The sequence below is a fragment of the Aptenodytes patagonicus genome, chromosome 18 (genome assembly GCF_965638725.1).
Source record: "Aptenodytes patagonicus chromosome 18, bAptPat1.pri.cur, whole genome shotgun sequence".
NCBI lineage: Eukaryota > Metazoa > Chordata > Aves > Sphenisciformes > Spheniscidae > Aptenodytes > Aptenodytes patagonicus.
Window position 1 is genome coordinate 6,533,547 of NC_134966.1, and position 14,623 is coordinate 6,548,169.

At 40.2% G+C, this 14,623-nt stretch overlaps 1 protein-coding gene across 9 annotated transcripts in view; it reads left to right on the forward strand.

The window, feature by feature from the left end:
- The first annotated feature begins 1,163 nt into the window (after window positions 1–1,163).
- The window catches only part of SPTAN1 (spectrin alpha, non-erythrocytic 1), a 52,954-nt gene continuing 39,494 nt past the window's right edge, over window positions 1,164–14,623 (forward strand). For 8 of the 9 annotated variants that reach the window (XM_076355824.1, XM_076355829.1, XM_076355826.1 and 5 more), the window contains exons 1-4: window positions 4,288–4,335; window positions 9,865–10,104; window positions 10,731–10,856; window positions 13,415–13,555. In XM_076355824.1, the coding sequence (XP_076211939.1) occupies window positions 4,303–4,335; window positions 9,865–10,104; window positions 10,731–10,856; window positions 13,415–13,555 (540 nt within the window). In that variant the 5' untranslated portion in view covers window positions 4,288–4,302. Of the gene's footprint in view, window positions 1,224–4,287; window positions 4,336–9,864; window positions 10,105–10,730; window positions 10,857–13,414; window positions 13,556–14,623 lie in introns of those variants that run through there. The other variant, XM_076355827.1, reaches the window with a different exon arrangement.

Sequence of the window (14,623 nt, forward strand, 5' to 3'; positions counted from 1 at the left end):
CTGGTTTTTGTCATTTTAGCAGTTTTGAATGTTAGCCATTTGGTGTTACAAAGATGCAGTGCAATTGTGGTATTTTTATATGCATATTCATGTCAGATATGACAAAGGAGAGTATCTCAGATGTGAAAATACTGTGCATTCAGGATGAGATGCATTAAAATTGTCATGAGTCATACTCTTCCTTGGAGACAAGGCAGTCCCACGGGTTGCGATGCAATGTCACTGCAAGTATGCTTTTTCCATTTAAGTACTTTTATAAAAAAGAGAGGGTGATTAACTCAAAAATCACTCAAACCCACTCACTACTTTGATCCCATAAAGTTCTTGCTGCCTTACCAGGCCTCTTAAAAAAAAAAAAAAAAATTACAGTAGAATTTTTTTGCCATGTCTATTTTAAACACCTAGTTTAAAGTCTCATTTTCTTTTGAATTTATGCATTGGCTTTTCAAAAATGTGCTTTTCCTGACAAGCATTTGCAGCCTTTTGATGCTCTGTCCTTGCCAGGCGTCTTTGTGAGTGTGACACTACACGCTGCTTCAAAAAGACAGCCTTACCTGTACATATTTTTAATAATGTAAAACTAAATAATGAGGCTGCTGCTTTGAGTCTGGCGTATCGGTTTAAATTGTAAAACCTGTCACCCGTCCTCTGCGCTCTGCAGCCGCAGCAGCTCCAGCCTTCAAGCGCCCAAACTGACCCTGGCTGAGGAGAAGGGGGCAGAAAGCCCAGCTGCCGCCATGCTGCGCGGACATTTTAACTGATTCCCAATGCAACCTTGTATTATTTTCGTGTCCGAGGCTGGTCACTAGGGCGGTGAGGCAATGGCCAAAGGCCCAACGCCCCACTGCTGCTGGAGGGGGGGGGGGGGGAACAAACGCCCCGCGCCCAAGCCGGCGCCACCCTCCGGCACCTCTCCCCGCCTCTCGGCTCTTTCCGGAATCGCTCGGCACTTTCCGGAGCCCCTCGGCTCGCTCCGGCCCTCCCCGCATGCGCCGCTCCCGCGGTTCGCCGGCTGAGCTCGGGTGGGTGGGGCCCTTCCGCCCCGCCCCGCCCCCGGTTACCGATTCTTTCCGAAACCCTTCGGCCCTTTCCGCCGCCCGGGAGACCGTTCTGCGGCGCTGACGTCATCTCCGGGCCGCCTTATAAAAAGGCGGGCGCAGGCGGCGCGCGGCGTCTGTGGTGGAGGGCGCGGAGCCGGCGGTGGAGGGCTGCGCACCGACCCGGTGAGGCGGCGGGCGGGAGGGGCGCCGCGCTCGCTGCGGGGGCCGCACCCGCCTTCATGCGACCCCGTTCGGGTAGATAGAGGTCCTCCCGCGCACCCGCTCCGCCTTCCGCCGCTGCGGAGACAGGTGTACGGGTGTGCGCTCCCCTCAGCCGCGGGGGAGGCTGAGGCCGGCCCTGCCTCCGGGGGCTCCCCGCAGCACCTCGGCTATCGCTCGCTCTCGCCCTCCCCGGCGGCCGCGGCTGCTGCCGTGGGGTTCTGTTATCGCGGGCAGCCGCAGAGCCGGGCCGCGGCGGCGCCCGGGGTCTCTCCGCGGCCCTCGGGGGAAGGGAAGGGAAGGGCGGGGGAGCAGCCTCGGGCACGGCGTGGGTAAAGGGCAGGCGGGCAAGGAGCGGTGGGATCCGCCCTGGGCAGCCTCGACCCGCGGCAGGAATTCCATTCAGCGCCCTGGGTAGGGGATAAAGAGGCGAGTAAATAACAGTGACAGCGAATCTCCGTCCCTGCGGGCAGAGCGAGAGGCCCCCGCCTTGCCCGCCCTTCCTTTCGCCCCTGTCCGGTAAGGTTTGCGGTAAAACCCTGCCTCCCCGCCTGAGGGGAAATCCCGGGGGGTGGGGGGGAGATGGAGAACCTGGCGCTCTGCGGTAGCCCGGCGGAGGGGATTCATTGCACAGCAATGGCTTCCCTCAGCTCTCACCAGCCCAGCCCTGTCCAAGGTCAGGAGATGCGGCGAGGAGTGCGTGTGAGGGGAGAGAAGAAAAGAGAGCGATCGAGGGGCTGGGTGTTTCGGTGATGGCTGGAGAACCCTTTCCTCAGGGAGCTAGATAGCTGTGTGAAATGGTGAACACGTAAATAGCTTGCACAACAGAGTTGTCCGGCCACGCAGGAAGACATTTAAAAGAAATCCTCCCAACCTGTGTTCCTTTCATATATGTGTCATTTTGGTATATAGGGCAAGCACTACGGTTTCCTTCATAAGAGAATCGGGATTTGTTCCTCCCCGATTAGCTTTTTTTTTTTTTTTTTTTAAATTTAACATAAATCAGAGTAATGACAGTCAATTGTTTCTCACTTTGTTGCCTGCATACACCTTATCTGGTACAATCTGCATTGCTAGGTCATAAATATGTACCAATAGGGTAATCATTTGCCCTGATATTTAAGGAAAAGCATAAGCAATTATCACTGTATGTTTTTTCAGAAGGTCTGTGTTGCCTGTTTAGGATTTTTAGTAGCTATTTTATCATAAAACAGCTACGTGTTCCAGTCTAAAATGTACGTGACTATTGAGCAGTCTTTCATACATATTTAAATAGGTTCTGAAGAGCAGTTGTCTGGAGATGGCGAATGAACACATTAGGGGGGGAAAAAAAAAAAAACAACTCAGCCTGAATGGTTCTGTATCTTTCTGGAAAAAAAATAATCCATTTTCTTTTGGCATTTTGTTTTCAGCAAAGTGCCAGAAGATTCCGATGACTGTATTCAATGAAAGGCCTTGGTCAGGGATTCAGATTTGTTCAAAACAAATATTAAATCCCACTGTGTGATTTTTATGCCTTTAAATGCAACTAGCAATGAGTTCTTCCACGAGGTCTTCATTTGTCCTTACTTTTAAAAATGGGATGCTTTCTGCTGCATTGTGTGCAGGATCTGTAACTGTAGTAATGGAATTGTTAAGGTGTGGAAAATACTTGAACCAAGATAGCAGGTTACATTGTTCACAAGAGTAATTCATTTCCATTCCTGTTGGAAAAAAAAAAATACAACTGTACTGGTCGGATTAAAATAGAAATTTTATTTTAAAATCAGATTTAGGTGTTATGCTTCTATGAGATCCGTAGTTGATGAAGTTAACAAACATATTTATGTTTATTTTTTTTAATAACAAAAAAAAGGTAGCAACAATAGCAAAAACATTGAATGTCAAAGACTGTCTTTTAAGCATTTTTTTACATGTTTTTTGCCTGCATGGCAGAAAGGTGAGAGAAGCCTTAAATCTCTTGAGACAGGGTGGAACCTCTTGGTGTGAAATTCCTATTTCTCAACGATTACGTTTATAACTAACCTTAGTAATTTAATGCAAATAGCTTAGTATCTTTGCTGCCTTATTTTTGTCTACTTAATGTATTTATGGGGTTTTAATTGTTTTATTCATAAACACATTGCTTTTTGGGAGCAATTAATTGCTTCCCCTGTATTGGAGGAAATAATACGAATTCCTGCCTTTTCTCTGCTGCATGTTAGTGTAGTGTGGGAGTTTGTTTTTTCCATTTGTCCCTGGAGTGTAGGCAGCAGAAAAATGGGGTGGAGCAGACTGCAGATGCCGTTGATGGAGATTGCCAAGCGTAGTCCGGCATTGTGCTCCCATAGCCGACCATGGATCAAATGGAGTGGCAAGCTGCCTTCTTGCTGCTGCAACTGATACACGTTAAGCTATGCAAATGTCATGAGAGGTATGCACTAGCTTCAGCAGGCACAAAGGCACATAACTGCAGTTGTTCATGAACTGCTTCAGGGATTGCAGCCTACTCATGGGGAAAACGTAGAGTTAGGGAGGCAAGGAAATTTTCAGCTAAAAATTCAGTGGCTTAGAAACACGTTAACAGCTGCATAATTAGCCATGTCAAAAAATACCTTCTGTCACAACTGCTACTTGCCCGTTTTTTACTGTGGTAATTGAAAATAAACATCTTTGGAGATATTTATATTCAAAACCTTCTTATTGAGTTTGTGTCTTTAAATTAATCCGACCCACTTGATTACGCTGTAGGAAGAAGTGTCATTTGCCAAGTCCAGATAACTTTCTTTACTTTCTGTTTTGACCTTCAGATTATGGTAGTACTTTTTTTTTTTTAGAAAAAGGTTAGTACATATCAAACTAATTAAGTTTTCCTGTTGATATTTGTAACCATTTTTGCATGGGGAGGAACCAGAAGGAAAGTATGAAATGTGTACTCTGATGGAATATGTATTTTTTTGGGGGAAAAAAAAAAAAAAAGAATTAAGCCATGTCCTTATGCTAGTCATTAGTTGAATGTTATCTTGATTTTCCCCCTCCCTTTTAGACTCTACATTCCTCCATCATGTTGTCATCATTTCGTAAAGTCAAAGTCCAGGTATTTTTACATAATGCATGAAGTGTCGGCACCATACTTGCCTGCCTTTATTGCAATGACCTATTTGTAACAAAAAGCCATTCGAGAGTTTGTTCTATATAGCAGGTGCTTTATTTGTACTTCAGTGTTGAGTCTGATCTGCCTTTCCTTCACTACTTTGAATTTCCTAATTTCTGTCTGTGGTGCATGATGCGTGAACATTTTGTAGTTGTTATAGTTCAGTGTGATCGGCTTTGGTGTGGATTAATCTTCTAAGAGATTTTTGTTTTAAAAAGTACTTGAGCAGTATCTTTTTACTTATAGCATCTAAAAATCAACCATGATAAGATTTACATTGTGTAGAACATTATGCATTTGAAGTGGGCTTTGGTTCCTCTTCCATCCACTTGCATAAATTTCTAATCCTTGTATTGTTGTGGTGTAACTGCTTATACATCTGTGTCGTTTTCTCTTCAGTGGTGGTAAAATAAATAGGAGGTATGGACCAAACTTCAGCTGGGTAACACAAGCAACTAGATTTTATCTGGAAAGGATAGTAATGTAGATGTTTATAGTACAATTAAAATTGCAATGAAAAGATAACAAATGGGAATGGAAAATGCTGGGGTTCATTATGTAGTATCACATTACCTGTAAACTCTGCATTTCTGCAATGCAGTCAAGGTAATTTGCTTTCTCAGGACTCTCAGCAGAGTGCGGTCCTTGCCAGCCCTGCATAGTTTTATCAAAGGTCTGTGGTGATATTAACAAAGCAAAGCCAAAAAAGCCCTTGTACTTAAAGGTGACAAATTCATATAGGCAATTCAGCTGCTCTTATTTGAATAGTGGAATTAAAATTTTAAGACTAAATGCCTAAAAATGAACAGGACTTTAATAGTCTTCAGTATTTCAAAAGTGCATAGTTAAGGCTGTGCACAAACCCCCTAATCAGCCTAAATCACTAGCTTTGCAGCTTGCTTTAGTTCAAACGTAATTTACCTTTCTTTTTTCTTTTAATGCTACAGTTTCTTGTTTGCCTGTAATACCTACTTAAATTCTGGGCCTTGTTTGAATTTTACCTGTGCTGTGGTTAGTCTGTATGAGACTACAGCATTAAGCAGTGACTTCAACACATCTTGGGTTTTTGTACTGCAGCACTTGACATTTTTCTGGCTTGGAATTTGTAGAGGTTTGAGGCTGTAGGTGACCCTTCCTTAACAGTAATCGGGAGTGTTTGGACACAGGGTTCTGCTGCACATAATCCACCCTTAAAATGTCTTTATTTTGTAGATGTAAGTTCATAACGAACCAAATGACGGGGCATTAATTTTGTGTTTTAAATCTCTACTATAGGGTATATGATATGACAACCTTCAGTTACATCTTTGTAATGCAATATGCTTGTGAAATTCCCTCCACAGGAGCAGGAGCCAGTGCTGCGCATACTTTTCAGAAGGATTCTCTATTATTTACCTGCAGTACCAGTACATACTAACTTAGCACTAAACTAAACTAGGCAGTCGTGGTGTTTTTGTGTTTGAGACATACGTAGTGGCTTACTTCTTCCCTAGCATTTCGAGGAAGCTGTGAGAGGAAGAAATGAAAGTTCGAAAAGTGTACTTTTTTTTTTCCTCTGTCTTTTCCTTTTGAAGGTTATTTTCAGATCCAATATTAGAATTAATTTTTTTTTGCTTGAAGAAGAACAGCAATCCATTCCCGTCCCCCAAGAGGGAGGCAGGAGGGAGTAGCCAATATCAGTTAAATGTTCTTTTGACAAGACTTACTATGCGTAATATTGAGGAATGCAAAAAAAATTCATCAAGCTGCTCATGCGTGCGTACTTGGGAAGCAGGGAGTGTTTTGATAGGGAAAGTACTCGTATTACAGGCTATTACTAGGGTCACGTATGCTGAATATATGTAACGCACATCAGGACTTGCCTTGAGAGAGTCATTATTTTACTACATCTTAAGATAGTGATCTTTATATACTGATATCTAATTGCTTTTCAGGCAAAGGAGTTTAATTCTTTAAGCTTCATGTAATTGTTTTTAAAAATACGCTAAAAACTTCTGTATAGCGCTGAATGTATTTTACATTTGAGTTTTTAAATCCCCGAAAACATGTTTTGGTAAGGGAAATGCTGACAGCTCTTATGTGTGTCTGCCCTGGTGACACCGCTGTAATTCCTGTTTAACCCACCTCGATACCGCTGTTTCCCGAACTTGAATGATGTTGCTGACATCATCATTGTTGCACTGCGGTGTCTATAAATATCTGCAGTTGTATATTCCCATGCAAATTTTAGTGTACCCTTATGTATAATTTGTATTGTCTGGGGAAGGCTAATCATTTTAGATTGAAGGATAAGAGTAATAAGGTTGTTTTGGTGTTTTGTTTTTTCTTAATCTTAAATTTACTTATTTTTGGTGGTATTTTTTTGGAAAAAAATTTTTTTTTGGAAAAAAATACCACCACAATGGTACAGTGCGAAGAAGCATTTCTGATTATTTTTTTAGTTAGACATAAGCTGACAAGTGGCTTTCTAAAGTTAGTCTTACAGCATAAAAGTACAGTGGCGAATGCCTTCAGGACAGTTAAGATCCGCTGGTTTGGGGACGTCGTTGCGATGCCGCCTGCCTTGGCTGTCTGGAAGGCCGAGGTGCTGGGCAGGAGCCGGCCGGTGCCATTCCTTCTGCCCGCACCGCCTGGAAGGTTCGCTCTGCCTGACCTTATCAGACGGCGCAGGCAGCGCCGGGAGGGGCCGGAGGCAGCAGCGATGTGGGGAATGTTGTCTCTGCACACAGTGCCGAGGATGAGGCCGGTTATCTGGGGTCGGGCTGGGCATTCGTGTACATCCCAACATACGCTATGTTTTTCACGTTCAAAACATAAAGCTCAACTTCTTGTTGGTGGTTCTCTTGCTAGGGGTGCAGAGGTATATCATAGATGCCTTCGAATGACGTAGTTGAACCGAGAAGGTTTAGAAACATCTTGGAGAACTGCTTTGTATTCAAGGGGTGTACTGCAGTTCGAGCGTGAAAACATCGGAGGTAGACTGCATCATTCTGCAGCATCGATGACTTTTGAGTTCAGAGCTCCCTAGTGACTGCTGATCGCGCTCTGGCAGAGCACAGACTTGCTGACGTCAGCTGATCTGCTGCAGGAAAGAACAGTCTATTATTGCTAGACCAAAGCACTTCTTTTACAATTGACTAGCTCGACTTACTGTAGCTATAAAAGGAGCCTTTCTTTTAACAAATTCCAGCAAAAAGATGAGCCAGATTGCAAGACTTGTGCGGTGAGAGGCAAACCAGCTACCAGGCTAAATTACAGGAGGTCTCCTATTTATTTTTTTTAAATGTAAAAATAATTTAAATTATAATTTAAATAATTTAATTATTTGCATAATTTAAATAGTTTAAATAATTTAATACTTTAAAGTGATTTAAAATCACTTAGGCTGTGGAGGTTATTTATAATAATGAAATATAAGTTGACAGCAAAAGACTGTACAGCCTTCCAAAGACTAACTAGGATTTCATTTTCTCCCGGTAATGCTCATAACCAGAATAAGCAGAGAGACAGGCTACAGTCATGCAGTACATTTAGACTAACTGCCATCTTGTTATTCCTGAAGACAATTCAGCTTAAAGAAGTGTTGTTGGAATTCAAACACAGTGTGACAGCACAGGAGAGGAAGATTTTAGCAATAACTTGCTCTCCTGGAGGGAAAAGGCTGTTTGAAAGAGCACTTGAAAAAACAGCTGCTTTCTCAGGGAAACAGATCTGTGGTTGAGCTCAAGTTATGTTCAGGGTTTTGATCTTTTAATACTCAGATACAGTAATCAAGTGGAGCCTTTGGTACCACTGCCAGATGAAACCTGGACTTCATTTATATAACACAATCTACACAGACTGGGTTGTTTTCTTTTCCTTGCCCTCTTTTGATAATAATGAATGAAACGCCCAGGCCTGGAAGAGAAAGCAAAGCTGAATTTTCTTTCCTTCCTTAAACTGCCGCAATGCAGTTGGGGCTCAGAGTTCACGGGAGTAACGACTGCTGCTGCAATGGCTGTCCTCTAGCAGGGTGGGACTGTTGGAAGAGAGCTCGGGAATGTGTGAATTCGCCCCCATATGTTCCTTTCTATCAGATGGTCCCTTTACAAGTGCTTGGAAACCAACCAGAAAACATGGCCGTATAGATCGCTTTCCAACCTGTGGAGTTTTTCATACAATTACGCAAGATCTGCGTCTAATTAAAGCATGCGGCTAACTAATGACTAAATAACAATTAAATATTTAACAACGTATTTTAAGAGATTGCCCGTGCCTTTCTGTATGCAGTTGTAGACTGGGTTTCTTCCCTATCTTTGATAGGATTGACGGGAAGTTTAGGATTTAGCTTGATGCTTACAGAATTTATAATAAAAGCATTAAGTGAGCTTTACATGTAAACAGTTGTACATCAAGATGTTAATTGCATAATTGTTCAAGCACGAAGTGTTTGTTGCAACATCTTGATATGCAGAGTTGTCAAATAAGTGGGTAAATATCCAAAATCCGATGAGAATAATGATACTACTTTTTTAATTAGTGTTACAGTTCTGTTCTAATGCACAGATCTCTTACTGAAAATCAAATTGCTTTTTGAAAGTTTAGGAACTGAACGTTAAAGGTTATCCCAATTTTAATAGAAAGGAGATAAAGCAGAACAGTAGTCAGTTCTTTGCTGTCTGTGGTAACAACAGGTTTTAGTATATAAAGCAATGCACAAGGATTTTCAGTCAAAGCAGTCGGAGCAAGATCACTAGTTATATGAAACGCTTCTGGACTTGTCTAAGGTCAGATCTATGAAGCAGCCTGAGCCTTTGCATGGGCTTTTGAAAGGCTGTGGTGGGGAGTGGCAGGGTGGGTTTGTAACTTTTTAATTGTCTGAGAGAACAGAGGGACGATACAACACACAGAGAGAGGTGTGTGTGTATATATATTTATGTATAATATATATAGATATGTGTATATATGTACTTATGTGGACCAGTTAGCTGTTCTTTAAAGAACAGTAATATTCTTACTTTAATCTATACTGAGTATTTTAAATAAAATGTTTCCAGATTTTATATGTTGTACAAGAAACATTTTATGTCTATTTATCTACATATATATATCTGCACAGAGACACATTTTCAACATTTGTATTAGATACTTGCATGCTACAGTTTGAGATGACATGGCCTTTATATGACTGCAGCCATATTTTTCCAAAACAAGTAGTTGTTAAATGTCTTTGTAAATATTCCTTTCCCATTATTTTCTGCTAGAAGTGTGCTTTTATTTATTTATGTTTTTATATGTTTTTTATATATATATGTTTTATTTTTATATTTATATTTATAATATTTATATTTTCTATACATACCTGCACACACAGAGTAAGACTGTAAGTAAACCACATGTGAGTTTAAAAAAGCAGGCTTTTCTTTCATGGATCTCTTCCTACCCTACCATTGTTTTATAATACAAACAAAATGTATTTTTTTTGGCTTTCAGAAAATGGATCCGAGTGGTGTAAAAGTGTTGGAAACAGCAGAAGATATCCAAGAAAGGCGTCAACAAGTTTTGGACCGTTACCACAGGTTCAAGGAACTATCTTCTCTAAGGCGCCAAAAACTTGAAGATTCCTATCGATTCCAGTTTTTCCAGCGTGATGCAGATGAGCTTGAAAAATGGATCCAAGAGAAACTGCAGATAGCATCTGATGAAAACTACAAGGACCCAAGCAATTTACAGGCAAGTCCTACTGCCATTTTGTGTTCCTGTACTATTAATATTAGGGCGTACCAGGTCAACTGGGATAGACAGAACAAATGCATAAATGTAACTTGATCTGAGAGTGGTGAAGAAAGATGGATGCAAATACCCGCAGCCTTGCAAAGTGTTCTTCAAAAGCCTGGTTTCTTTGCTGATATAATTGGAATATTTCTAATAATGGATTAGATGCTAAATCAGCATAGAAAAAGTTACACAGTGCAATGTAGTGTAAAACCAGCTTTGCTTAATTCTAGAATTTGTTGGATGCTTTGGCTCCGTAAATAAACATGAATTAACTCTTATTGCTTCCACAAAAAAAGGCATTTGTAGAAAATTAACTTGTGTGGGTGGAACTAGCTGATGGGTTCTCAGATGTTTCAACACTCCAGTGTACAAGAGCAAATACAATAATGAAATAACTAAAATTAGGATGTTTGAATCCACCCATGAAACATATGGTACAGCTATGATTTCAACTGTGCTACTTTATTGTTTGTTTGTCGGTACTGAATATGCATAAAATACAGAAAAATCTTGATGCTGGGAAATGTAGAGGAAGGCTGTGCACCAAATCTCAGTCATGCTCTTCGATGTTTTACTTGTAGGGGAAGCTGCAGAAGCACCAAGCCTTTGAAGCTGAGGTGCAGGCCAATTCAGGGGCTATCATTAAACTGGATGAGACTGGAAATCAGATGATTAATGAAGGCCATTTTGCATCTGAAACCATAAGAGTGAGTTTTAAAACTTTTTTTTTTCCCCCCTTTTACAGGCTTTTCCTTAAACACTTTGTGCAGATTGCACGGATAACTATATTCTAAAACACTTTTTAAAATTCTACAGGTATTTGATTAGTGAAATCACAAGAGAATTTGTATTTGTAAAGCTTACAGATGTTTTTCACTTTCACGAGCACTCAGCTCATATCTCTTCTTGGATCCAGTTCTGAGGTGAACTATCTGCCAGTGGAGTCCAGGAACTTGGACTGGAAAATCATCAGTGATTTGAAGATGTATTGAAACTCACAAGGCACATGATTAATTATACTTGTGGTTCTTCCCAAAATGGCACAATATCAAGAAGCTGCAAATTCACAAGGCCTGGTGTCAGGGATGTTGACCGCTCATTTTTTGCTTGTATATAGCATTTTAATTTTCTGCAATAATAATTATAAGTAACACAAGCAACTATACCAGTAGACTTCAGACATCTAATTTCTATGTGCTCTGGCTCAGATCGGGTCTCTAGTGATCTTTACTTTCTGGTTAAGTTGTACTGGCCCCACATTTGAATCTCTTTGAATTTGCTTTCCACGGCTTTTTCTGTGAGCTCCAAGTACAGTGCTCTGTCTGCTCTGTTTATCCGGCAGTGAACATTTCTTAAGACAGCTGCTTCCTCAATAACAAGCAGTAAGCTTTCTTCAGATCCTTTTCTGAGGATCTACTGTTGTTTTTTTCTTTCTCTCTAAATCTCCCAACCTGTGTAATGCAACGACAAATGTATTTTTAAAATCTTTGCTGCTGCACTAGATAGGTTTATGTTTGACAGTATTTGAGTGATTATCAATGTTTTAAAAAGTCTGAGCAAACTGTAAATTTTAAGTAATGACTTGACTTGAGAGTTACCTTTTACTCCTTCTCCTATGTATTCTGATTTTTTCTCTGGTTATGTTAGTGTTTTCTCTCTTATTCCCACACACATGTGCACACACAGACATGCACATACCCTACCAGTAAACACTTATTTTTGTGCTGCATACCAACTTCTTCTCAAGGACTCACTTTGTTAAATCTGCTGTTTCGGGGCCTCAGTTGTTTCAGTGTCGGTTATGGCTGAATTTTTCTTTAATGCAAAGAAGTCTCCTTAGAGTTGTTTAAAGCTTTTTCCTTTATAAGGATTTGGATGTGAGCTGTTATAACTTCTCAAAAGAAGAACTCTTGTGATATTTTTGCAGTGATTATCACAACTTAACTGGTATGTTCAGTGTTACCTTTCATTGTAACTAAGAAAAGATATTGACTAAGAAAAGCAGATTTTTTTTTTTTTATACATTATATAATAAAAACTCCTAAGGTAAGGATTATTTTAGAAATCTCATTGTGATCGTATAATCTTTACCACAAATAGGGGGGAAAAAAACCCAAAACAAGCCACTTTGCAGTTGGGTGATCTTAAATAATACCGTGTGTTAGCCGCTCAGTGTAAGTTGTTATTTGTGTTCTGTTTGGAGTGGTAATTTGCCCTTTAATGCTTCAGTCTTTCACGCCATACCGGACTGCCCAGCGCCCAATAGTAACGGCTACCCAAGTTGGGTTCCACATACGAGTAGGTGAAACTTTTGGCTGTGCAGTGCAACTTCTTTTTGCAATGTCTTCTTTCTTCCTTGGTTGACGATTTGCACTATCCTTTTGGGCAGTGCTAGGAAATAGTTGTGTGAGCTCTTTCTTCCCTTGAAACCTACCTAACTGAACTTTCTGAATGGGTTAAATGGGTATCCACCCATGCTAGATGTTCAAAAGCTTCTCTAGCGTGACTTTCAAGTTTCAGATCTCGATGAGCAAAGCGTTATAGATATGGGTGGAGCAGATACTTTCCTGTTTTGCAAGTTGTGTTTCTGTGTGGGAGTGTGGTTTTTCTTTTAATTGTTCATAAAATTTATGGTTGCTCCCGACAGTTTTGAAAGGCAGAGTGCAGCCAGAGAGAGACTCAATATTAAAACTAGTAACTGCTCCTAGTATTTCAGTATTATGTTACTTAACAATGTTGGCTAAATATATTAACTGACTAGTGCTAAGAGAAATTGTTAAAATACTGTAAAGTGGCACAAGTTTGACTTAAAACAAAATGTGTGGTCTCAATAAAAATAAATTCCAAAATGAAGTTGAGATTCACTTATTGGGAGTTGACTTCCATGTAAAAGACTAGACATTTGAAGGGGACAGCAGCAAATTTTTGGTCTGACTTCACACTAGCATAGAATTTAAATGAAATTTTATCTCAAAATGTTTACCTCACAGTTACGTAAACATAACTATTTGATAGCTTCATTAATTAATAACGAGTTTAAATACTCAGTTCAGTGATTTCTAATTTTGTGTTGTTACATCACTTTACATCATTTGAAAACTAATGACTGGAGATGAAACTGTTACAAGGTTTGTCCACCTTTTGTCTAAAGTAAGGTTTGCAATGTACAACTTCGGGGGAGAAAAATCTTCTGTTAAGATCAGGAAGGGAATAAATCTAATCTTCTCTGATACAGGATTTTAGTAACAACATCCTATTGTTCTAGACTCGGCTGCAGGAGCTGCACCGGCTATGGGAATTGCTGTTGGAAAAGATGAGAGAGAAGGGAGTCAAATTGTTGCAAGCACAGAAGCTGGTGCAATACTTACGGGAATGTGAAGATGTCTTGGACTGGATCAATGACAAGGTATAATTATGACCTGCCTTTACTTTGTTCTTCATGGGAAATGTGACGTGTTTGTGTGGAAATTTTCTGTCAATATAGAGTTGCTGGAGTTGAGGTAGTCACAGAGAGCTTTTAAAGGCACCTATATGTTTTATTTAGGTTATTCATACTGTATAAGCAGTAGGTATGCAGACTACTATTTCTTCTTTTGCAGCCACAAAAAAAAGGTACTAGACGAAGGGAGGAAGCCTGCATGTTGGAGAGCATAGTTAAACATAATCAATTCTTTCTTTGCTTTGAGGAGACCTTCATATTTCTCATAGTCATCAAATCAAGTTTCCTGTAAGGGAAATCTACAACATGCTTTTTATAAATATTCTAAATGATCTGTTATAGAAAGTAGCCAGCCTAACCAGCAAGCGGTGTGTACATAATTACTTAATGATTGGAATATCTTTAGATATACATTGTAAGGACATTTGCTGCAAGAGAACTGTTGGCTCTTGATTCTTTGAACTCTGAGGAAACAGACCACAAACCACACTATCAAAGAAAAAAGCCACAAAATGATCATATAGGTTTTCTTAATGATGGTTTGCTATTTTGTGTCACTGTGGGTTCAAACTATAAACCCTGCATAACTGTTACTGAATATGACAGTGCACTTTTCATAAAGAAATCTTGCATCAGAAGCCTACAGCAAATGCTCGTAAACAAATTCTAGTCACTGTGTGTACTCCGAAATAGCATGGGCAATTATTTTTTAGTTTTAAAAGTATGCTTTTTCTGTGCATATTTTCTTTCAGTAATTCAGGTTGTTGTAATAGTGATCATCGTGCACAGAAGAGAAAACTTATCATAGTAGAATTGATTATATGCAATAACTTGAAAAATGAATAAGAGCAAGCAAGATGAAAAAATAACACCCTTGGTGATCTTGCATGTTTTCTGCAATAATGGAAAGATGTTGGGGGGGGAGTGGAGTTTAAAGGAGGAAATGTTGTAGTTTTAAATCTGACTTTAAACACCGTGATTGTAACTATCTTTGACCTATTCAAAATTAGGATAGTTTGCTTCCTGATTTCTAGT